At 38.4% G+C, this 26,778-nt stretch overlaps 1 protein-coding gene across 12 annotated transcripts in view; it reads left to right on the top strand.

Moving 5' to 3' along the window:
* EHBP1 (EH domain binding protein 1) overlaps window positions 1-26,778 on the top strand; it is a 337,395-nt gene that overhangs the window by 303,133 nt on the left and 7,484 nt on the right. For all 12 annotated transcript variants that reach the window (XM_032763268.2, XM_032763265.2, XM_032763264.2 and 9 more), the window contains 2 exons: window positions 24,698-24,797; window positions 26,015-26,088. In XM_032763268.2, coding sequence (XP_032619159.1) covers window positions 24,698-24,797; window positions 26,015-26,088 — 174 coding nt within the window. The remainder of the gene's footprint in view (window positions 1-24,697; window positions 24,798-26,014; window positions 26,089-26,778) is intronic.

Below are 26,778 nucleotides of genomic sequence, written 5' to 3'. Positions count from 1 at the left end.
GAATTGAGCTTTACAAGAGCTAAACATCATTTGTTAATAGAAAAGGAATAAAGGTTCATTTTAAAAGTACATGCAAAAAAGAGGATTTAAGCAGTTTATGAAGTCTGTTGTTAACTAAATGAAATTTTCACTTTTAATGTAAAAGATTATCTAGTGAAGTTTTCATATTTGCTCCTTCTGCCATGATATCCCCTCCTTGTCCTCCAGTACTGGCCAGTATGATGGCAATACGCCTCAGATTATGAATCCATGACAGCTTAATTTTCTTTTTGGAGTGATGTGATATATATGTGTATTTCTAGTTATCTCTAATGGTAGTCCTATGTACATATATAGGGAAAACTTACTTGGATATACTGTACAAACCTTTATAAGTCATAGAAATGAGGACTTATTCTTTATTTATTCGTATTAGATGTTTGTATGCACAAATCACAGTTTCTTTATGTGAGCGCCCATTACAAATGACAATGGAGTTTACAAAACAAAGTGGGTCATTAGGTAGTTGGAAGACTGACTTGGTGATGCCAAGACTGCTGATTTCTTGTTTCTCCTTCCTTATCTTCAGTGTCGTCAACAGCTGTGGTGAGAATATGCCTAACAGCTATATTATCCAGAAGCCAGCTCTATAATGTATTTTTTCTTGCTACAGCAGTAGTATCTGGCTGGCTTCTTGGACAGCTTCAGGGCTGGCTGACTAACACCATTGTTAACCATGCTTGTGGCCATGAAACTGCTTTTGGAGCTGTCTTGGGGTCAAGTTGCCAGTAAACTGGGTTGCTTTGTGCTCCTGGCTGGTATTTTACTTTCTTTCACCTTTCTGAATGGTGAAGAATGTGCTTGCTGTCAGGTTAAAGAATGTGTATGTATGACTATTACTCATGATAATCATGCACAAGGGTGACTTGGTTCCAAAAATTCCTGTATATTCTCTGCTGCCCTAAAGGATTGGCCATCTACTGATTAATAGGTTACTTTGCATTATTTCTCTTTGTGAACGCATTCAAGAGTACAGTTTTCACCTCTTCTGCTGCATTAAAACTGTGCAGGAAGTCATAAGAAATTTCCCTAAAAAATGAACCATTGTGCCTGGGAATCACGTATGTGTTCACAAGATTTGAAATCTTGCAAATAAATATATAAATATTGTCAGGAATTTGAACTGGACAGGGGATAAAACCAACGGTGTAGTATTAACGTCAATTTTTCTGTTTTTATTTTCTTAATTATTTGAGGAGAATCATACTAGAAATTCATTGAGAGCTTTTATTTTTTGATCTGTGAAAATGGGTTAGACATTATGGGCCGGCTCATCAGGTGTACAAATTAGGGTAGTGCCATTGAAATTAATAAAGCTAGTTCCGTTTACACCAGTTGAGGATCTAGCGCAGGGGTCAGCAACCTTTCAGAAGTGGTGTGCCCAGGGCCGGCGCTTCCATTGAGGCAAACTAGGCAATCGCCTAGGGCACCAGGATTTTCGGGAGGCGGCATTTTGCCGGGGCGGCAGGCGGCTCCGGTGGACCTGCCGCAGTCGTGCCTGCAGAGGGTCCGTTGGTCCGCGGCTCTGGTGGAGCTGCCGCAGGCATGCCTGCGGACAGTCCACTGGTCCCGCGTGGCTCCAGTGGACCTCCCACAGGCACGGCTGTGGCAGCTCCACCGGAGCCATGGATCAGCGGACCTTCCGCAGAAATGGCTGCGGCAGGTCCACCGAAGCCGCGGGAGCGGCGCGTGGGGCAGCGAAATGGCCATGCGCCTAGGGTGCGAAAAACTCTAGCACCGGTACTGGGTTTGCTGAGTCTTCGTTTATTCACTCTGATTTAAGGTTTCAAGTGCCAATAATACATTTTAGAGTTTTTAGAAGGTCTCTTTCTATAAGTCTATAATATATAACTAAACTATTATTGTATGTAAAGTAAATAAGGTTTTTAAAATGTTTAAGAAGCGTCATTTAAAATTAAATTAAAATGCAGAGTCCCCTGGACTGATGGCCAGGACCTGGGCAGTGTGAGTGCCACTGAAAATCAGCTCGAATGCCACCTTTGGCACCCGTGCCATAGGTTGCCTACCCATGATCTAGCGCTACAATTCATGTTCATTCACAAACATAGCTTCAAAATGGAAGGAGACTGCTTTACTTTCAGTGGATTGCTTTTATGTTAAGTGTTAAGGTACAGACGTCTATTCTGACCTCTAAGATCAGGTATTTGGCAGTTACTCTAGGTTGGCCCAAAAAAGCATATCTTACCTGCCCAGGTAGCTTTCTCTAAGGAAATGGGTATCCTAAAATAGATGAATGTGACTACACCATATACTTTTCTGTAAGGCTAATGGAAGAAAACATTAGAAGGTTTTATCTGTGCCCCCTCATTTCACTATACCCTAAATATTGCACCTTTATAAATTTAAATATTATTTCTACTTATAAGTCAAACTGCTCATCATCACCCTAGTTTGACTAAAGATTTAAGCTGACGTACGTGAGTAGCATCGAATACATTTCTTGCTCAGAAACACAAACAGCTAGCCAGGCTCTAAGTATATTATCAGGCAAGTTCTTTCAGAAACGTATTGCTAAAGAAGCTTAACATTAATTATTGTAACTTTGGGAAGATTACATCCACACTAGCCTTGTAAGAAGCAGCATACACTTCTTGACCTCTAATGCTAGAGCTTTAAGACACAAGAATGGCATTTTACCAACTTTAATGGGATAACCAGTATAATCTTTCAGCAGTAAGGGAAGAAAAAGTGTTTAGAGTATAATACCCTTCTGAGTTCTGATAGAGGCTGCCTGTTGTGTGTACTGCAATCATAATTCATTTGTTTCTCTCTCTTGTTTTGGTCTTGTTTTCTTAATTTAAGGGGGAAAATTAACTAGAAATTTCTTAACACCAATTTGCATATTGGCTCCTAGCCCTAGTCTGTCTTTCTATTTGAATGTCAACTTTTTTATGTGGACTCTGTTTTTAAAATTTCTCGCCAGCAATATTTGTGAGAGCTCCGCTGCATGTCTGTTAAAGAAAGACACATGAACTTACATTTGCCAAGTTACAGACCTTTCCAAATTAATCTAATTCTTTTAGTTCAATAGAGTGCGTGGACGGTAAAATAGAAAAGGATGTACAGTATGAACACGAGCAATTGCTCCCCTTATGTGGTTATACTGCTTTGGAAACACCATGGCACCTGGCAGTGCTGAGCTCAGTTATCTACCTTACATATATATAGGGTAGAAGTTGTACTTTCACAAGCTATCCTTAATTGAAAATTATAGTGACGCTGATGTATGTTTCATAGACTCCATAATGATCCTTCCCCAAATATAGAAAATGCATCAGGATTTCAAGCACATCTCTATTTACATAGTTCAGTGCATGAGATTGCTGGATTATGATTAATTTTAATAGCTACATTAAAAAATACATCTAACATCATTCTTAATTAGAATAATCTCTAAAGCCAGTTAAATGTTTCAGAAGACAAACAGTTTAATTAGCTAACCTACAGAGGCTACCATCCCCCAAATGTGCAGTAGTCTTAGGCTTGGCATTAGCCTTTCAAGCAGTCTTAAACAATCGGATGAAAAGGGATTTTAGGAAGATTAGAGAACGGGATGCTTTAGACGTTGTCCGTTAATCATGAGATATGCACCATCTACAAAGTTTCACAAAGAAATGAGAATTTAAATAAAATTTACTTTGGTTGTCTAGTTAGCATGAATTACAAGCTATAACATCCAGCGATAAGACTATTTAATAAATGTATTCTTTTAATTGTCGATATGAGCAAAAGTACATGCTGGGGTGTTCTAGCAAGTGATATACCAGATTAACATTCTGAAAGGGACAATGCTTTTTTTTCCCAGAAACCAGGCCTTTGTTGAACTATCCCAGGGTGCCACTAGATTTTTTTTTTTTTAAAGGAGAAAAACTCTGAAACTTCAAATAGAATTGTTAGACATGGAGCTTCATATTCTCTCCTCCATCTTCAAGGAATTCTGAAAAGCTCTGATTTTTTTCTGCAAAAAATGATAACTTTTTAGAATCAGTGTTTATTTTAATGTGCTGGGTTGTAAGTGTTCAGGTTTTACATTTTCTAAGAAATAAGGAAGACTAAAGAGATAATGTCTGTTTTCATGCCACTTTCATATTTTTTCTCTTGAATTGTCTTTTTTTTTTAAACTAGTTTTTCTTTTTGCCTTAAAATCTGGTTCATGAAAGGAAGTGGGTATTTACTGAATGTGGCCTCCAGACAACCCAAATAAATATTCAATTCATACCTCTAGTTGGAAAGCTTTTCACCAAAACTTTATTTTTAAAGTTATCAAATTTAAATTTTTCTATTAATTTAAAATTGTCAACCAGCATCAAAATGTTCCTGCCATCGTCCCTGAATCAATATATGTTCATCATGCCTATGAGATTCTTCTTGCTCTGAGTGACTGAGAATTCAATGTGTAACCAGTAGTCCCTACCTACCCAACCAATGAAGGATCCTCATACCTGTACCCAGAAGTAAAGGCTTAATCTTAGAAGTGATGTCTCTGACACCTGTCTAGCCGTCCATGTATTCCATATGAGCCAAGAACTTGGAGTGCTGGCCTCACCCCCCACATTACACCATCAGATACCCTGACCTTGAGGCAAAACACATCAATATTGATTGCACCAAGTCTATTGAGAAAGTGCAAATGCCAACAAACTATCCCTTAAAAGGCCAAACAAATTGCAAGCCATATAATCAACTACCTACCGCATGATGCCTAGGATGGTGTGCAAGGATGGCAAAATCGCACTCCATGACTTAGCCAGTTCATTACAAAGAGGAATAAATTTCCTGGACCCAAATATGGTGGTTAGTGCCATCCAGTGCCACGAAGGATTATGCTTGCTGTTACCTAACTATGTGATATGCCAACAAGCTGAAATAGACAACCAGCTCCACTTCATTTGCCCCCACAAGAGACTCCAGCAGCTGTCCAGAAGAAACCAAATGGCATAGTGGGCAGAAAGATATGCTTCACATCTGCCTCCTTTAACCACCCATCCAGGGCACTGTGCCAATCCATCCACAACAGGTGATCATTCAATCTGCCTATTGCAAGCCAGCTTGCACCACATCCTAACCTCCCCAGTGGGCCCTATGGGAGGGCAATCCTTCCACAGGCACCATCCATATAAAAGGCTTGGAGAGTATATTTAAGATAGTTTTCTCTTCTTCAAAACATCATTAGGATTGAAAAATGAATCTCTTGCTTGCTCATTTTGCATAAATACATGGTAAGTTATCAACTGATGTTCAAATAACTTAATTGAGTTTGAGGGGGGGAAAGGTCATTTAATTGGCCTATTGAAATGTTAACAGGAACAGATATGGCATGGTATAGACTTTAATGACTGCAGTGTGGCACTAATGTCTGCATTCACTTGCAAAATTGTTAATTAGGACACTTTGGTAGTTCATTTGCTTTTGTATTGATGTACTTAGTCCAACAACAGAAATTAGTTTTGTATGCTATTTACGTGGAACAGAGGAGCCTTAACATACATGTTCAGTACCAATAATTAGGCAAATAAATAGTAAATCAAAGTTGTTTTGGGAATAGTACCTGTTTTTTCATTTGCAAATTCCTAGTTTGATCAGACATTTTCTTGTATTCATTATATTTCAGTTCAAACTGACAGAATGTTTTGGTTCGCCTTAATCTTTTCAGTAGTGTGGTTTAAATGCTGTAGTGTAGTTCAAAGATGTTATATTCACTAGATGTTTCAGGAATTTTTTTAAAAAGAATCCCTACTGTGAAACAAGGTCCCACATTCAAAAAGGACTTGGATCTGTGTTTGCTGTCTCTTTAAATATATCTAACAAGAGTAACGTATGTACTACAGTATTGGCTGGCCTGCAGTGACAAGTGCTGCATATTAGGAAAGCTGTTCTTTGCACAGAGGAAGTGTATAATGCGTCTCCCACAAAAAGAAAACTTTAGAATATTGTTGTTGGGGTTTTTTTTGCAAGAAATGAAAAAAAAATGCATTGATTATAAACCTGAATTTTAGAGATCTGAATCCTTACACTGTTTCAGAAGAATGACTGGATCCAAAGCTGTATACTTGAATTGGCTCTAAGAAGGTTGCATTATGTGTAATGGTAAAACAAGATGGCACATTACACTGTAGGGTGTTATTTATGAAGCAAGTGATAAGATAAAAAAAGGCAAAGAATAAATTGTTGTTAATAGTAATTTTACAACTGTGGTTCTGTTGATCTACAACAACAGAAATAAAGAAGGAAAGAAATTATACTGTATGTCAAGAGAAAGTCAGATCTTCACACTTTCTAAATGAAAAAGGCTTTATGATCCTTGTATTACTGTCCCATGGGCAACATTTGATATTCTTTCATACTGACTGCTCTTTGAATTTTAACATAGTTTGCAATGATGTGTTTCTTTTAAACTTCAGAGGCTCTTGTAGAGAGAATTGACATCCAGCTTCATTTTCTTGTATGTGTTTGTGTAAGTACTTATGTAGAGATCACAAATATGCACACAGCAGCTATCTAACTGTGCAAGTTTAATCAGAATCCCAGAATGTGTCATTGTGACTGTATGCAAATGTATTTACATAGGAATAGGTCTTGGGTTCTTTAAAGAAGGCAACAAAGTTGAAAACTGAGGCCAACAAATAAATGAAAGTTTCTCTAAATCCATTGGATAATAGAGGCAGTGTTAAGGCTAACCACAGTGTTGAACTAAACAGAGGGATTACTCCTGGGTTTTGCATCAGTTGTTTTCTGCCGGGTGGCCTCACTTGTCAAAAAGAAAAAGAAAAAAGTTTAACGGGAGAACATTCACATGGCACATTGAGAAAAGAAGTATGCTTAATTCCATCAAAGCTCAGAAATCAGTCATTAATTTATTCTAACCTCCAGTTGTTGGTCATTTGTGAAACATCTGGCCTTTAAGTCATAGGAACCTAAACATAAGTACAATGTGAACACTTCTCAAGATGTAAGTTTGATATAAAGAGGGACGCTCTGTTAGCATGTGTGTATGTATATGTGTGTGCATGTGTGTGTATATGTTACATATGTTTCAACTGGTACTTCATTTCTGAGATTTTAAGAACATGTTAGAATGACTCCTTTTAATTTACTTTAGAAATTAGATTATTGTTCATTTGCATCTTAGAAAAGTTCTGCCATTAGAAAGAGTCTCTTTTTTTCATGGTAGGTTAGCAGGTAGATATTTAGCAATCTTGCAGCTTACAAGTCAGAAATAGTTTCTAATGAAGTTGAAATTCAAGATAGAAAACATATAAAAGCTTTCAGGAAAAACATACCCTATTTTCCATATGGCTAACTAATTGTTATGATATTTGTTTTAAAGCTGGACTTAGACACTCCTGACTGCCCTCTAATTTGATATGGCTGGCCCAGAGGATTCTTATTCAAGAAACTTTGGTAGGAGAATGCAGTGAAGGAGATAAATAATTTTGCAGCCATAAGCACATTGCAAAGTATAGAAAATAAATCAGTCGTTTATACAGTAGTGAGTAGAACAGTCTCCAGTTCATTTAAATTCATTATGGGTTTGAACCTGGTTGGAAAGTAGCAAAGTGTTTTGAACTAGATTTGGTGAAATCCTGAAGTTGACAGAATCCTGTTTGACTGATCTTAAAATAATGAAAGACAATGCACTACTACTGAATTCTAAGAGGTATTTTTGTGATATATTTTATCATATATAACTTTAACATTATAAAATGTCTTTGATGAAGCCACGGTATTGCACGTGTGCTGGGAGGGAAACTAGAATTCCAATCTGGTGGCCAAAAAATAGCTGTTCCAATACACACCCAAAATGTAATTTGGGTATTTCAGAGCTTTCACAGTCTCAATAAATTTACCTGCATGGATGGATTTGTTAATTTTTTTTTTTAAGATAACATCCTCTCTATAATCAGGCCATTTGTTTTCCTAATAAGAAGAAAGAGTTTGATGCAGCTATGATGCTGTTTTGACAAACAGTGATGCTATCCAAACACTTAACAAAGCAAAGCAATTTTTTAAGACTTTATATAAATTGGATCCTTTCGATTAATATTAGCACACATCTTTAATCCATTGCAAATTTTCCAGGATCAGTAACTCCTCTCAAGGCAAGTTTTGTTCTAACAAACTGGGAGAATGTATACAATAGTGAAAATTATGTCCCCTCATTTTTCATGGATTACATTTTAAAAAAACAACAACATAATAAGTGTTGCTCAGTGTATTTGGATCTGTCTTGTTTACTTGTTCCGTTTGTAATATGTGTGTACATATACATGAGAGGGAGAGAGAGAGTATGTGTATGTGTGTGTGAGAGAGAAAAAGAGAGAGAAAATAAGAATGTAGATGCCATATACTGAAGTCAAGTTTAAACTTTGTTTAACCCATCATTTCAGAAGTACTGATGTCAGAAGTACTGTTAGGATAGTAGAGATGAGAGAAAAATCACTTTAAACAGCTTGTGAAATGTAATGTTTGAAATGGGTCTTTGAGAATGTGCAGATTATGGCTTGCATAGTGACTCTTCCCAGCTTTCTGGGAAATGAGCTGTTGACATTCTGTTCGGTCATCATCCAAGATAGGAGGGCAACCACAAGGATTTAGCAGATAAATGCATCCAAAAAGACCTTTATCCATTTCACTGCAACTTGGAAACGTTCATGTCGAATAGCAGCATTAATGTAGCCCTTTTAGCCCTTCAAAGTGAGCCTTATATTTAAAAAAAAATCAAATGACCACAGTAATAACTTATTTAGGTCTTCTTAGAGGTAATTCATTATTTACATAATTCTGGAGCATAAGCCAATCTTTTTTTTTTTAGGAGTCTCTGAAATAGAATTGGGAACTTATACAGTGAAAAAGATGCTTTTGAATTCTAATCAACTGAATCTGTCTCAAATTCATTTCTAGTTTATTGTAAACATTAGAATTTAAATTAATTTCTTTTTATCTAGTCTTTTTAAGAGCAATAGTAACCTGTTTTCACATTTTGTTTTGGGTTGGGGGGTTGACTTTGCAATGTAAGTGTTTGGCTAGATGGGTGCTGACAGCATGGCAAGGGTTATACACTAGTATAGGTTATTATAATATAAATAGAAAAAAAACCTTATTGACTCGAACTAAAATGATACTATATAGGCTGAATGTGCAGGAAAGGTTCCCACAATGCACTATGAAAACCTAGGCTAACAAACACCCTGCTGCGTTGAAAACCCCCAAAAAAGACAAAAGCACAATGAAATAGAAAGCTTACCACCGGTAGCTTTCAAAATGACAAACTAGGCAAACTATACATCTCCACCACTCCGATTTTGTCAGAATGCTAATGAGCTTGCTCTGATCTTTACTCGGCTTCCCGTGTTTTCTACATCTTCAAGGACCACATGGCGCTAGCAAAATAAAGACAACTAAATGAGAATTTCTAATGCTTTTTGTGTTGGGACCTAGTGCCTTTCAGTTGACGCACTCGTTGAATATTCTCAACTTAAAAGAGTACAACAGGGGGCTGGGTATGAACTTTTTAACAGGGGGAAATTTGTATAAAAGTAAATTAGTGCGATGAGGAAAATATGAGAAAAATTTCTGATTAATTTCCACTCCATAATATCAATGACACGTTCAGCCCCACTCGTACTCTTCTAACAAGAGATGCTGATAAAAGATGAATGATTCTGTGTTGTTCACAGTGAACGTTTAGTGGTTTTTTAATAGCAGCATTCTGCATAAAAGGCACCAGGAAGTACTCTGCATTAGCAGTTGAGATCACTAGTTAATAGGATGATGTCTTTTAGCTTTTGTCACAAGATTATTCGAAAGGAGGTTTCTGTTCTCATCGTGGCATAGTTTGGAGTGCTTGTTGAGTACAAGCACTAAAATACAGGTTTCTCATTTTTGTTTCACATGTAAAGTAAAAGGCTTTTAATGCAACACCTTTTACTTCTTTTACCAGGTGATTTTGTCATTGATCTCTTATCTGCCCCCTTTAGCTGTATTAGTCATTTGAAGTGTTCTGCTTTTCAATGGGCTCTTGATGATGTATGTGTGTATAGATCCATTATCGAAAATAAATCCCCCAAAATAATGTCCCGTATCTTCACAAAGCTGTATTTACCAGTTTGCATTGTCGACTGCTGAATGCTTAGTCTATCAGTCTATATAATTCGAATTTGTAATTGTTTTTTTTAAAGCATACTGCCTAAAACAAGCTTTGTCTTTTAAATATAATTAAAATATCAAAAAGTAATGACACATCTGTAGCCACCAGTGTTAGTGGTAAGAGAAAATAATCATGAGTATTCAAGTTCACTTGGGAGATAGAGACCCCAACTCCATCCAAAATCACTTCCACTGCTGCCTTATGGATCATTAGGGTAGGATGTATTTGCATGTCTGTGCAAGTTCAAATCTAGGGATGCACTCTTTGAGTGTGAGACAGGGTGTATTCCTTTTTTATATTTGCATATTAGTGTTTTCAAAATTATACTTATTTGGGTTTATTTAGTATTAATCTGCTTAAAACACACAGAAAGATTTAAGATCTAACTCTACCACCATTTCTCACATTGAGTAACATAATAGTTCGTCCCACTGGTTTCTAATCATGGAGTAAGATATTACTCAGCATGACGAATGACAACAAAAATAAGGCCCTTTTATAGAAACTAAGCAGTAGAAAAGGTCAATAGAAGTATAATTCCAATAATTTCAAATATTCATGCATATACCTGTAGTTTACTTAAGTGATAGACACATTATGAACTTTTGATATTTTAATATCTTGCTTAAATCAGCAAAAATAAATAACACTGCAGTTACTACATCAGTTTGCCAGATTTGCATTCAGTATACAGGATTATTTTTACTTACCTTAGCATAATTAACTCTAGGTGCATTGAAACCTGGCCAAATAATGAGATTTTAAGGATGTATCCAATCATACTGTGGGAGATTTGAATGCAGACATAAAACCATAGCAACAACAAAACCAGCACAGCCACGATAGTTGCTACAAAAAAGGAAGAATAGAAATATATTCCTCAGAAATGATGTCATCTTTTTAACTTTAATCATAAGACAGGGGAGGGGAAAAAATCTTCCCAAACATTTGGAATACGTGAACGATGCAGATCTGGTGCTAAACCATGGGTAAGGGTTTGTTAGCATTTGTTTTATAAACTTCTCTGTTTTCTTACTTCACCATGCAGAATTACTCTATGGATGAGAACTGATCTGTAAGAATTCCACCTAGTAGAAAATAGTGTGGAGCAGAGGAGGAAGGGCCTTGAAACTGAAAAACAATTAATTTGTTGGGTATTTTGTTGTAAATGTGTAACAGTCCACAAAAAAGTGGCATCTGTAAATTTCTGCTATTTTAAAATCAGTAATTTTATAAAGCATTTCATGAGATGCATGTCCTCAAAGTGCATTATAGCTGATAACTCATCATATGGATGAATGGCTGCCTTTTTAACCCGTAGCATACTAAATATAAGAGTGAAATTTTGATAGGTACCAAACCTTAATCTAGGTAACGTACACATGAAGACTTTCGTGTCTGATTCTCATTTACATGAAGGTTGCTTTACACCAGCTGGCAGTGTCTGATAGTGCATGTATGTGTAACTTGGATAACTTAACTGAGTCACAGTGAAATCAGCAGGACTCAGTGCAAGTACAGAGGCACAAAACCCTTTGGTAAAAATGAGTTCTTCTGCAAGCGTTTGCACGTGTCCATTCCACTGTAGGTGTGAGTGTGCGTTGTGCACAGTTGTCAAAGAACTTTTTACCTCAGTGGTATCAGTCAGGGCAGCTGTAGCGCCCTCTTTCACCACATGCCACTGCGTGCTGGTATAAGAGGGTGGGGCTGCCCCCAACCTCCCTCAGTTCCTTCTTACCGCCACCCGTGGTTGTTGACGCAATCTCAGACTTGTCATAAGTGATTCTGTCACTCGGTGTATATATACCCTGTTAATGTTAGAAATTAGTGAGTTAAATTTGTTAGTTTTAGCCATACATATTAAATGTCTTAGGTTTTTCTACACCAGTTTTTCATCTTTCATTATGGGGAGCTGTACTGGAACAAGTTTTAAGTCGTGCCAGACTTGCACTAAGTCATGCCAGTCAGTGACCCATACCTGGTCTGCTTGAAATCTTTGGGAGAGTCCCACATCAGTCACAGATATGTAAGGGATTAACTCAAAGAAGGATAGAGCAACAAGGCTCAAATGTTTGCTCATGGAGGCAGCACTTCACTCCCCATCAGACTCGTCTCACATGGAGAGCACCCCAGAGATGTCTGCAGCTCCTCGGTCCCCTTCACCGGCTCTGAAGAAAATGCTTAGTCCCTCACTCGGGTTTGTCAGTGCTGTAGCCAAGGAGAGGCCGAGCCTTTATGATACATTTGGGGAAAGGTTTCTCTCTGGAGCTCTCGTCAGCTAAGAAGAAGGGATCGCTGCCTCTGGGGCCTATGCCAGGTCCTTCAAGGGCAATCCCTGAAAGAACTCTGCACCAGAGCCATCAGTCGTTGCTATTCCTAACCATCCTGGAGACAGAGGGCCTGCTTAGCCTCTCGGTACCAGTATTCCTGGCGTGCAAGAAGGTTCACAGTCCGCACTGATGCTTGTGGTGCCTACCTCATGCTGTCAGGAACTCACAGTACCAGTAACTCCCAAGCTTCTGCAAAGGTTGAAGCAGTTTAAAGGGAATCCTCCAATGATATCCCCGGTACTGCCTTCCCCGGGCTCAGGCTACCAGTCCCAACTGGTTCTTCCTTGGTGGTGGCAGCTGTTAATGAATGGGAGAGACAAGGACACCAAGCGTACATGCCAAAAGGCAAAGATTCGAAGAGGCTGGACATGTTCGGATGCAAACTTTATTCCACAGAGCATCTGTAACTCAAGATTATAAACGAACAGCACTCCTGAGCCACTCTGATTTCACCCTTTGGGAGAATATTATAAAATTTCAAGGTGAGTTACCAGAAAACTGTGGACAGGAATTTGCAGTAATGGTGGATGAGGGGAAGCTAGTTGCCTTGAACTGATCTGGACAGTTTAGATGGCTAAATGCTGCAGCTCAAACCATGGCATCTGCCATTTTTGTGAGAAGATGTTTGTGGTTACAGTCATCTGGGCTCTCCTCAGAAGTCTAGCAGACCAATCCAGGACCTCCCTTTTGAAGGTCCCTCTTTGTTTTCGGCCAAGACAGAGGATAGTACTCCGTAATCTAAAAGATTCCATTGTGATGTTAAAATCTCTTGGTATCTGTACTCCAACAACAAAAAGGAAACAGTTCCATCCTCAGCTGCCATTCAGACACCAGGGTTATACTCTCCAGTCTCAAGATCCGCTGAAGAGAAAGGGCAGGGGTTATAGGAGATGATATCCACCGCCCTCCTCTTCAGCATCAGTGGGCTTTTCCCATCTAGCCATCTCATCCAAACAGGTCTTTTGGCGCACTGGTGTAGGGCAGTGTACCAGTGACTGTAGTTATATCTGTTTCCCACCTTTTGTTTACAAATCACTTATCCTGTTTCCTAAGTGCTTGGGCCCATGTAACATTGGATCAGTGGATCTTAAGCACAATGGAACTGGAATATGCCCTCCAGTTCGTTTCTGCCCCTCCTACACTCCGCCCTTCCTGACTCTCTTCAGGGACCATTCCCATGAGATCATCCTTCAACAGGAGGTCCAGTCATTCTTTCAAGCAGGGGCCACGGAGAAAGTCCCATTGGGCCTCAGGGGGAAAGGTTTCTATTTCCCCTATTTCCTTATCCCCAAAGCAAAAGGAGGTCTCTGGCCTATTTTAGATCTTAGAAAGTTGTACAAATTCCTGAAGAAAATAATATTTCACATGGTTACCCTAGCCTCGATTATTCCTTTCCTGGAACAAGAAGACTGGTATGCTTCCCTTGACTTAAAGGGTGCTTACGTCCATGTTGCAATACGACACAACCATCGGAAGTTTCTCAGATTTGTGACAAACAGGTCCCATTATCAGCTCCCGTTTGGTGTCTCAGTGACTTATCAGGTTCATGAAATACATGGTGGTGGTTGCAGCACATCTATGAAAATCAGTAGTCCACATGATCCTGTACCTGGACAACTGGTTGGTCAAAGGTCGGTTCGACGCTCACGTGCTAGCCAGTGCATCCACCGTCCACTGGGCTCCTAGTAAATTGGGACAAATCAGTTGTAAAACTGGTACTGAGGGTAGTTTATTGGAGCAGTTTTAGACACCACAAAAGCCAAGTCCTTGCTATCACAATCCAGGTTCAAAATGCTGCAGGCTTAGTGGTGTGACAGAAAGCATATCCTCTCCCCATAGCACGCAGCTATCTCCTTGGTCACATGGCAGCGTGTGCCTATGTGGTTCAACATTACAGGCTTCATCTCAGAAAGCTGCAGGGATGGCTAGCATCGGAGTATGCCCCAAGTTGTTGTCATTTGCACAAGGTTGTTCAAGTGCCAATGCCAGTTTTGTCATCTCTGAATTAGTGGATGGACCCTCTGAAAATCTGTGTGTGGGTCTCCTTCATCCCCACCACTATCAACCCTCACTCTGTTCACAGACATATCAGCTCTGGGTTGGGGTGGAGGGGTGTCATATGGGGTCCCTGCAGACTCAAGCTCTTTGGTTGTCTTAGGATCTAATGGCTCAATAAATGTCAGGGAGTTGAGAGCTGTACACCTAGCCTGTTCAGCTTTAGTAGGAAAGAACTTGTTAATTTGAACAGATAACTCTGCTACTATGTTTTACATACACAGAAAGGGAGGAGCCCAGTTGACCTAGTTCAGTTCATCTCAGTGCTGCTTACCTTCCAGAGACGCGGAACATGTTGGCAGATTGACTGAGCAAGACCTTCTCCGATCACCATGAGTAGTCTTTAGGCTGAACATTGCCAGATCTATCTTCCAGCTCCTGGGGACTCTCTCCCAGGTGGACCTGTTTGCAACAAAGTCCGACAGAAAATGCCACCAGTTCTGTTCCCAGGGAGGTCTCTGCCCAGGCTCATTGACAGATGCTTTTTACTACCCTGAAAGAACCCTCTCCTGTATGCCTTCCCTTCAGTTCCCTTGCTGCCCAGAGTCTTGTTCAAAGTCAAAAAAGACAATGCTCTTCTCATCCTTATAGCACTAGTGTGGCCCTGACAACACTAGTACTCAACCTTACTGACCTTGTCAATCAAACCTCTGCTGTCTCTCCCGCTGGATCCAGATGTGATTTCTCAGGACAGTGGCCACCTGCTCCAACCCAACCAGCAAGGCCTCCACCTGACAGTGAGGATGCTTCCATCGTTAATGCCTTTGGAGACATCCTGTTTGAAGATGTTCAGAAAGTGCTTCTCAATAGTAGAAAACCCTGAGCTGGGGGCCCTTACCTGGCTGAATGGAAGTACTTCTCCGTTTTGGTCCTCTCAGAAAGGCATATCCTCAGAGCATGCACTCTTGAAGCTTGTATTAGACTATCTTCTCTACCTAAAACATCAGAGTTTGTACCATCCGCAATTCCTTCTCAGCCTCAGAAAAAGTTGTCATGAGGGAAATAAAGCAACCACTGGTAAACATCAGGGTAGTGTGCTTCATACTAGAGCAATAGATGTTGTTATGAAGGCTGTAAGGCTAGCCATCCTATCACTTCAAGACCACATTTAGCCTTCATTTAATGGATAAACAACCAAGTAGGCCAGGGAGACGAACTCTGTTCTGAGAATCAGCAGTAGGCAAAGCCGAATTTACTGTCACTGAGAGCAAGCCGTCTGATGTGACTTCTCAATCCCCAAGCAAAGTAGTTCAACTGCCAGCATTTTCTTCCAAGTGAGTGGTCCCTGCAGTTCCAAATTCACCAGACAATCTGCTATTACTAAGGAACAGCAACAAATATGAAATATGTATTTGCAGCAGGTTCAGCAATCTCAGGGAAGGACTATGGATTAATTTTTCCTGCAATGTGGACAGCAATCTGACATCCACCAGTCCTCATTTCTTCTTAAATACCAAGAGATTGCAGAAACTGAAAATGACCAGAGCATATCTACCATGATCCTTCTGGATTTTGAACCTTGGTCATGGTACTGTGAATTCTTGAGTCTGTTATTTCCAGCAATGCCAGACCTACTGACTGATAGAATTCCTGCAGGAGTATATTTTATTTTGTATTCTAAAGTTAAAAAGTGTCACCCTCTACAGGATTCTGTCCAACTGCCTTCAATTGAATCTCACCTCTTGCCATCTTTATTCAGGAATCATAAACAATCTGTCCTCCTGGTCAGTGATTGCCGCTTGAATCTTCAATATGATCCTTCATAAAAAGTGTAGCCTCTTGTTCAAGCCCATGCATTCTGTTTCTACTGGCTTTCTATTAAGGTAATTTTCTGGTGGTCATTATATCAGCATGTAGAGTGGAGAAAATCAATGCACGTTCATGCAATTTCACATTTATTCTCTTTCATAATGATAGCTACGCCCTGGATGGTTCCCAGTTTCAGACCCAAAATAACTAGGTTGCAGAGATAACAGGCCACTAACCTTTTGTCCTTCTGTACCAGACAAGGAGAAAGCCAGGCTTTAGTGTTGAAGAAGAGCTCTGTATGAGCTCAAAATCATGTCTGTCTCACCAACAGAAGTTGGTCCAATAAAAAATATTACCTCAGCCACCTTGTCTCTCTAAGGAGAAGGCCTGACATTTCTTGTGGTCAGAGCCTTGAAGTCATATTAACACAGTTCTCAAAAGTTTCAATAAGGCTGTTTGTATGTTTTGTTTTCACCCACTAAGAAATTACAGAAGGTTTCCTGATTGATATTAAACTAGTTAGATATGTTCCTGCCATAAAGAAATATACATTGCTGGTCCTCTGAGGGTCAAGACCCATTTCACTAACATCATTGTGCTTTCCTGGGCTGAAATAAAGTCAAACAGAACACAGTAAAATAACTCTGTCTGGAGATCCTTAGCTACCTTTTACTAGATATTATTGTGTGTATGTCAGTGTCTCTTTGGAAGCTGCATTCAAACAGTGTGTTCAGAGTGCAGTTGTCAGAGAATGCTTCTGCCTAACTCATAGCTGCTGGTACGAGGGGTCTGGGGGTTGGCCAGTACCTCCTGGCTTGAAGTGGTTTCCATTATATACAGGGATTACAGTTTGGTTCAATGGGCCTCAGCACCCTCACTATACAGATTGTTCCAGCACCCCTGGCCTAATTTGCCTTCAGTGCTTTCCCACCTAGATCAAACTAGGAAATCCATGAGAAGCAAGAGAACTTTGTTTCCTTACTTGCAAACTGCTTTTCAAAAGGTTTAACCCCAAACTGTAACCCCATCCTGTTTATCTGTTGGTGGCTATTTTTGAACATTTCTTAGTGAATTCGATTAGTTCTCATCTGTGGAAAGGAGGCAGGGGTTTCTATGGAGAGAGCTGAGCATTCTGATTCTAAGCTGCTAGTTGTGGAATCCATGGTGGACTAGCTCATTAACTCCAGACGTGGGAAGCTTTTTGCAATAATTAAATTTTATGGAAAAAGCACAATATTTTTTCCATTTTGAAACTCGAAATGTTAAAAAAACAAAAACAATTTTAAGCAAAATTATTAAGTAGTGTTTTCAGCTGACACCCTCATTTGTCCTCCAGTGGTAGCTGACAATTTTGTCCTTCATGTCTAGTTTCCAGTTGAGTCATATGCATAACCTCTTAATCTGTTTACCTGAATGAAATAAAAACCCCTGTTTTATTAAGGCATCAGAAATGTTCTACCTTTTTCCTGTGCTCAGAGCATCCACTAGCAGTAGATATTTAACAGAATGACCTATGCCTTTACCTATCGCCTAGCCATGTCCAGCAATACAGTTGTACTAGTTAGTTTCTCAGGTTCCCTTGACATTTTTTTTTCTTTTCTAGTAATCCACACAAAAACATTTATAATGAGAAAGAGATTTCCTAGTAAATAAGCCATGTTTGGCCAAAATTTTCAAAAGTAACTAGTAGTTGTGGGGAAGGAGGCCTCAGATTTTGATAACCCAAATTGAGACCTCATGAAGGAGCCTGGTTTTCAGAAAGTGCTGAGCACCAGATCTCTGAAAATTGAGCTCTTTTAAGGTGTCTCAAGTTTAGCATCCAGAATCATTAGTCATTTTTCAAAATTTTGACTGCAATTCTCAGTCTGTTTGGACACACGTAACAGATTCCTGTTAGAGCTGGTCTAATTATTCCTTGCAAATAATATTTGTTAATTTAGCCGTTTCTGCTGCCTTCTCTACACCTTTCATTATTTTGTATACTTTTATCATGTTTCCTTTTATTAATCTCCCCTGTGAGGTAAACAATCCCAAACTTTCCAGTCTCTTTTCATATGAGAGTTTTATATATATATAGGATAAATAAAACTGTTTAAGTAGGCAGATAAGACATATTTTCAAATTAATTTCAGGGTTAAGTATGTGAAACTTTAGGCATTGACTAACCTTTGTAGGACTATCTGGTGGTCATCTAAACACTCTCAGATATCAACTGCTATGTCCCCATAAATAGCAGTGGAGGGAAGTTGGCCAGTTTTTTCATTGCTGGACTTGCTCTCGTTCACATGCGCTGGCATTCTCCTGCTGGCCTCTTCACCCAAGTGTGTTGAGTGAAGAAAGCTTCTTCTATTCTATTTTAAAACTGTGTGTAAACATCAGCAAATGGCTGAAGAATGGGCTTAAGTAGCTCTTTTTCATGGTGTTCTGTTGAAGTAAATGGGTAGACATGGCATTTTTGATGTTTAACCGTTACAACGTAACACAGAGAATATGCAGTACAGGATACCTAATAATTTCCATAAACCTGCTATTTCTTGCCAGACTGAATGTGCTGGTTTTGAATGATGATCGAACCCTGTCATTAGTTATCTTCTGTGACTTATAATTCATTTTTGCAAAGCAGCTAAATATATTTAAATTTGAGGATTTCTAGATATATTTTATTTTAGGCTTGTCGCTTGTCTTGATGAATTTCTGATGGCTTAATGTGTAAAGGATGTAACGTGTCCATCCATTTACAGAGTAAACTAGTCTTGTCCCTACATGTTGCTACTTTTTCTCCCATTTAAGTAGTGCTCATAATGTTTTGTAGCACTTTCTTCTCTGTTTTCTTAGCAATGTGCAGTCATACGACGTTAATCCATGTTTGGTTTAGCTAAATGTCTCACTGCCCAAAAGGTTTAAATGGTTATAAGCTACATGGTACATACATGTGCTATTCACTGGTTGATCTTAAGGTGTTTGGTTTGGGATTTTTTGTTTGTTTGTTTGTTTAGCTGGGGAAAAAATGGTGCTTTCAAATTGATTCAACCTAACCATTTATCAGACTACTATTTATTAAACTGTTTAACAAGTAATCCACATATGAGTTACCCCTGTAGTATTTAATGGAAATGATATTTTGTAAATCCATGTTCTAGTTCTACAACAGAAAAGTATACCACTTACTCATTTGCACTGTTCTCCAAAAATTGTAATGTATTTGTAGTTCAGAAATGGTACAGATGAAAGAAGAAAAAGGCCTCAATCATTATTAAATAGCAGCAATTCAAATAAAATTTGGTGCATGAGATGAACCAAAAGATGTGAGCCATTTTGCGGGAGAGCTTGGGGGCGCGGGGGCAGGGAAGACAGGGTCATCAAAATCCTGGCTTATTGGACAAAATCATTGAACTTTTTGCTACAACCTTTATTCAGTCTCATTCAGGAGATATTACAGTGCACTGCAGAACCAAAACTTAAGTCAGTGGGAATTGCCTGTATGTTTCTGAGGGTAGAATTCGAGCCTCAACTGTTCCAATCTTGGTATCGTGATCATTTCTAATCACTGAGGAGGGAACTGGTAGATGTCAAGTGAAGAGAAGAGTAGAACATGCATCCTTCACCACTCAAGCCAGACAATGAAAGAAGAATATGGTGATGTGAGAGAATTCTCCATGATTCCTAGGGGGAAATAAAACAGGAATTTGATCTAAAAAATAAAGAAACTAGAAAAACATTACCAAAAATTCTCATCACAGATTGTCCACTAATAAAATACGGCATTACAAAGCTGTTAGGTTAGCTTTTCTTGTTGCATCTTTCCATCGCTTACTCTGCATTTTGAATGTATGTAATGCTTGCAGCACTAAAAGAGTCTTAAAACAAGACTTTTTTTCCAGGAGTCATTATTAGATCTATAGGATAAAAAGGTATAGCCCCAATTATGTGGTACAAATAATACATTCTGCTAGATAGTTAACCAGGTGAGGTTAAACACAATAAGATGAATTCTGGGCTTCTTAGAATACTGACAGTCTTCATTTTAAGCTACAATGTAAAGTGCTTTATCCTGAGATTAGGTATTGTGGCAGAAGCTAAAACTGCCTTTTTCTCTTAACTGTGCCAGAATACAACCTCCTTTTCTTTTTGCGCTAACAAGACTGCTTTACCACCACAGCCCACTCTAAGTAATTAAATCAATCCTTTGTACTTACCGTATTCTCCTCTAGTGACGGTACTAGATCTGATTATATGCTTCATGCATATTCAAAGTACGGCACTGACAGCTCTTTAATGAGCTCTTACTTAATCAGTATGAACAATGTTCATCTTGTTCTTTTTTTCCTCATACATTAGAGCTAGGAACAGTTGGGGAAAAAATGAAACATCCAGCATTCATTTGAAAAATATATTGTACTTTGAAAAGTGTCTAAGCTGGGGAAGTTGCATTCTGCCCTTTAAAAGTCTGATGGACAAATTGGATTACTAGTATTGGATTAAATAACAAATGGTTAGAGGAGAAATGAGAAAAGCTCACTGTGATCACAGGCTTTAATATTTTTTGTTACTTATAAAGCTGAAGGGGTCTTTAACCAGTTATTAAAGTCAGGATTAATTTGTAATGGTCCAAGTTACTAGCATTAAAAGGGTTTGGATTTTTTTTCTTAAAAAAAAATTAAAACAATGGTGTAATGCATGTATTATAGAAAAAAAAACAATTTTAAGTTGAAGATCTGTGTGCTATTTATAGATTTCCATCATCTTGTACTGGCTCAGATAAGGGGTTTGCACACACAGTATCGATTTGTTCTCGAACATGTTTTTCACTTCATTTAAATAATCTGTGTTGTATTGTTTCTCCAGAGAGCAAAGCGGATATTTTCACATTTTGAATTTTTAAACATTTGTACTTGAATGATTTCAATAATCATTTAAACTTGGAAAATAAACACATAGCAGTTGAATAGTTTTACTAAGTGGAAGTGTGAAATTAGTTGTGGATGAGGAAAATCCCTGGTTTTGTTTTTACTTAGAAAGAGTAAGTATAAATTTAACTTTCAAATATCACTGCTGTATCAGCATTCAGTCTGCTTCATTGAAAGTGTTTTATTTGCACTCTCCATCGAAGAAGATAGTGCTAAATTGAGTAAATTAGCTAATAGTATTATGTTGCTTGAGATTAGCAATTTTAAAATTATTTATGTTGTCATGTATCTTACTTTGCTCATATATGAAGTATCTATTTAGTTGTATGTGCAAGAATTTCAAAGCCCTTGGTCAAAAAAATAAGAGACCACAATCTACTGCTATTAATATTGCACACGTGTCATTTCACTGATCAAAAAGGCCTTTACTGGGGTACAATTGGCCTTTTTCCAAATGGCAAGCTTTTTCTCAGCTTTTTCTTTTTACTCTTTCTTCTTTTGTTGCTGCCCTGGGATTTGTGCCTATCGCAGCCGATATCACATGACCAGTGTCAGGGCGTCACATGGTCCAAAATGAATACAAAAACAGCTGCCCTAAAAGACAGATTAAAAAATACTGTAAAACAGTAAAGACTTTTAAAAAAACCCTATTCTGTGAATACTTCATACACTGAAATGTAAGCATAAAATTATTGAAGATGTGCAACCTCTTTTTGTTAGGCTCCGAATTGACAAATACAGCTTTTCTGTAGATTTATTTGAATATATGCTGGAGCTCACTTCATTTTTACTTTTAGAAGGAGAAAATCTACATTAGTACAAAGAAGCAGCATCTTAAATTATGATCTCACCCTAGAATGTTTGTCATGATAGAAACTAAGGGCCCAATCCTCAGCTGGTCTGAATTGGTGAAGTGAATGTTTCTATGTCCCCGTTTTGTGTTTGTTGAAAATGGTTTGCAGACTCATCCAATAGAATGCTATTGTGGTGTAATGTATTTGTGATAGCATCTTTTATCCAAAGATCCCAGAGTCCTTTATACACAATGAATTAATTAATCAATTAAATGTTGTCATCTGTATAATTAGTTATGAGAATTTTTTTACCGGCATGATAAAGGAGGAATCAAATCTCATGCTGGTGCACACAAATTGATCCTTTGTAGGGATAAGAAAGTAATCTCCCATACTCCTACCCCCCCCATAAAAAGAAAGTCATCTGACTCAGTGCAGTTCAGGGGAAGGTTGTCTTCTTCTAGAATACTGAGTACAGTCTAAGTCTTGCAACAGGACCCCCCACTAACTCAGCCAATGCAACAATTCCTCTCATTGCTAATTTGTTATGAAAAACATCCTTATTGTCTCAAAACTCTTTGAAGGGAATTCTGAGCCTTAAAACACCATGGCCTCATGCCACCCTGCAGAAAAACCCAGGAGAGGAGGTTTTGAGGGAGGAAATCTCTACAAAACAAAGTTACTCCCCTTTTGTTCCCATGGACTGGCACTTCACCTCTCTGCTAAGAAAAAACTGTTGGGCCATCCCACCATAGGGATGCTTGGGAGGTAAGGAACATGCCTGCTGAAGCGCTAGCTCTGTCATGGCCTTCCTCCCCCTGCAAACCCTGGACCCTATCAGCATGACTCCAGTGGAGCAGTATTAACAAGGAGCTACTTTAAGTCACAGGGAGGTATCTAGAGAAAAAGATAATAGAGCCCAGTCTGTATTACCTTTGCTATCTAAACAACATGGAGCCATAGGGCACCGATGTGTGTCCCCATCAGTTCTGTCCCTGATTTGTCCACTCTTCTCCCTGGGTGGATTCCAGATCCATTGGGCTGCATGGGGAAAAGGCAGACAGTGCCATGGAGGCAGCTGGCCTTCCTTTCAATGCAGCAGGGAATATCCATGAGAAAAGGGCAGCTCTTTGCACAGATGTGGCTTCATGCATTTGTGTATTATTTTGGGAATGTTTGTAAGACAGGCAGTGATGCTGAAGAATCAGTTGTGGTGCAAATGTTAACATCCAGAAATTGGGAGTTTCCTCTTAGAGCAAAAGCTCACCATGTGTTTTGGTACGTTAATGGCTTCTTATGTAAGCAAACTTCTCCACAACTGTTGCTCCATTTCTGGACATTAATATAATGATACCTTCCCCTTATCTATAGCATCATTCCTCTGAGATTTTAAAGCACTGTACAGACATAATGAATTAATCCTCAACACTCATATGAGTTAGGTGTTATCCTCATATTAGAAATGGGAAACTGTGAGATACAGGCCCAAGGTCACAGAATGAATCAGTGCAGAGCTGGGAAAAAGCTCCCCAAATTCCTGACTTTATTCTTTTACTGTAGCCACTGGGCAAAACTTCTTCCCAAATTATGCATTTTTAGGGTTAAAGTTAATCAGATTTACATGCTGGTAACATATCTGTAAAGACTTCTTTCTCCTTCTGCTTAATTTTGAGAAAGACAGGAGTTGGTCAGTTGCCACAAATGGAGGACATGTGTATGTGCAGATGTCATGACTCCAGTACCCAAGGCAACTGAGTCCCAATTAAATTCCTGTTAAAATCAATGGACTTCAGTGAGCTCTGAATCAGAGCCCTGGCAGGTGGGGCAATTTGCCCCAGGCCCCCATGAGAATATAGTATTCTAATACTAACTGGAGATATACCAGTCTCCTAGACCTGGAAGGGACCTTGAAAGGTCATTGAGTCCAGCCCCTTGCTTTCACTAGCAGGACTAAGTACTGATTTTTGCCCCAGATCTCTAAGTGGCCCTCTCAAGGATTGAGCTCACAACCCTGGGTTTAGCAGGCTAATGCTCAAACCACTGAGCTATCCCTCCCCGAATTCTATAGTATTGCAACTTTTTTTAATGGAAGGGGCCCCTAAAATTACTTTGCGCCAGGCCCCCTGAATCCTCTGGGCAGCCCTGAGCCCTGGTGAGGAGAAGCTGTGTCAGTTACCTGGAATTACAGCCACAAGTGTTGGAAGGCTGGGCAGCAGCTCGGCATATTTGGCAAGAGGTTATGGACAGGATTTCACCTCTCCAGTACTCTGTGCATTCCACCCACATGGAGACTGAATACTCTGGGTTTTTGTGGATGGAGTTAATTTCACCCATCGTAATATTTTGTTTTGTTTGTCCACCTCTTTTATGGTCATATTGTCTCTGTGGAAGTTTTTCTTCCAAATGTACTTAGTGCTAATATGATCTATGAGTACGTTAAGAGGCACTAAAATATATATGCTGGAGAATATCAGCTTTAAAAGATTGACTTGTGATAGTTCAACAGTATTAGACTGCTGGTCTTGAAATCTAATCTTATGTTGTTTGAAAAATTACCTTTTAATGCTGATTAACATGAGAGATCTCATGTTCCAAAAACTGATACTAAAGTTTGTTGTCCAGCTTGTGTAAATAACAAATGTGCTTATATTATAGGAAGGAACACAGAAGAAGAAGAAGCTATGATGCAGGAATGGTTCATGTTGGTTAATAAGAAAAATGCCTTAATAAGAAGAATGAATCAGCTTTCTCTTCTGTAAGTATGGATGGCTGAGCTTGTTCCAAGAGCTTGGTTTATCAGTATGTTCACTTAGAATATAGATGCTAAACTTTTTTGCTTTATTTCCATTAGACTTCAGAATGTTTCCTCAAAGATGCAAAGTATGTGTGATTTGTGTATATATCAAGTAATTTGTTTTTCTCATTCTTCAGACACGAAAATGAAAAGCATGCAATGATGCAAGATTAGTGAGAGCTGTGAAAAAATATGAAATAGCAAGTGCATTTGTATGTTCAAAGGCAAAAACAGAATAAAATTACCTTCTGGAAATACGAAAATATACTTGAATTGTACTTCAAATATAACATACAAAGTTTATTTTCAGGGAAAACTTTAAATTAAAGTTGATATTTGCTCTAGTCAGAAATATTAGATCATTCACTAGTTTAGCAGTGTTGAAGTGTGGGGAAAAAGCATATTAGTGAACCTCAGGTGAAGCAATGTTACCACAGACAATGGAGAGCAAGATTTGTGTAATAAAGACATGTAAACCTTTTTCAGAAATGGGCAGGACTGGCACAGTTATTAGGAGCATAGAGGATGAGAGAAAGCATAAATACCATTCATTATTAGACTTGCATTTGGCCTGTTGAGGTCATCATTTCTTGTTTAGTTTTTCTCAGTGTACTGATGATTTTCTTTTAGTATGCCACCTAGTGTAGATATATGCAATTTTCCTTTCTAATGTAGTGAAATGTGTTGTATGTTCACAAATTTCTTTCCATGTCTGAACTTGAAAGAAGATTCCACCTCAGAATGTTAAGCTCTCTAATCCTGTGTCTAATTTTCTGTATTCGTTAGGCCAGAATTTACATGGGATAATGCTTTGTGTTCATACTATCTTTGTGAATTGTTTGAATCTGGAATTTGTTCTTTAGATAGGAGAGAATACGTTATACTTAGGACATACCACAACAGCTGCTCCAAGGATGAATATTTACTAATTATGTACAATAGTGCAAGAGAGTTAAACTAAATCCAGAAAAACAGACATTACAGAAGATGAAAAAAGCATCATTCCTGAATATTCTACCTGAGGACAGTTTTAAGTTTGTGTATCATTTGTTTGGAGTAGCTTAAAGTTGAAGAGAAAAGTCAGTTATGAGTCCTAAAATCAATGTAAGTTAAAGGTTCTTTTAAGTGTTTAATGATTTAGTAATTAACATATTGATGAACTTTTGCAACTTGCCTAGGGAAAAAGAACATGACCTAGAAAGGAGGTACGAACTGCTGAACCGAGAGCTAAGAGCAATGCTTGCTATCGAAGGTAAGCAATATTAACACATGAAATTACTTAACAGGAAGACCAAAAAGAAGGCCCCCCTGAGAATGGAATCAGCTATCACATAATTCAAAATTATAGTGTACAAAAGATACTGTAGGTCTTTACTCAGATCCATAAATTATATGCAGAGAAATTGTTTTAAGCATTGGATTCAGAAAGCAAGATCAGAAACAGGTCTTACGAAAATATATTTGAAAAATCATTGAGGGGGGGAAAACAGCACAATGTATTTTTACATTTTATTGTTTTTGTTACAGCCGAGTAATCTTAGCTTTGATACAGTGATGTCGCTTATCAGAAAGGGATTTTTCACATACATGAGATTCCTTATTTCTACATTTTACATATTTTTATAGCAGTATTTCCAGTGAGGAAAAAAAATCTCTTCAGTCTTCATGGTAACATATTATACACGTGTCAAGTAAATATTTCCTCACACACAATGTCAGTGCAATCCATTGCATAATATTTTCTTCATTCTCTGTAGCTCTCTAGAGTCTAGTCACCTTACCTGAATGAAAACTCATGGAAAGACTGACATGGGGATAAGTGAAACAATTTTGTACTTTCCATAATGCTTTTAAATGAATTGTACAGTAATCCTAAGGAAGATTCATAATAAAAATAAATATCCAGATAGCTTAAACTATTGCTTACATTATATTGTTATTT

This window comes from Chelonoidis abingdonii, chromosome 3 (assembly GCF_003597395.2).
Source record: "Chelonoidis abingdonii isolate Lonesome George chromosome 3, CheloAbing_2.0, whole genome shotgun sequence".
NCBI classification, from domain to species: Eukaryota; Metazoa; Chordata; order Testudines; family Testudinidae; genus Chelonoidis; species Chelonoidis abingdonii.
The sequence above is the reverse complement of the archived record's forward strand: the minus strand, read 5'-3'. Positions and strand labels throughout refer to the sequence as shown.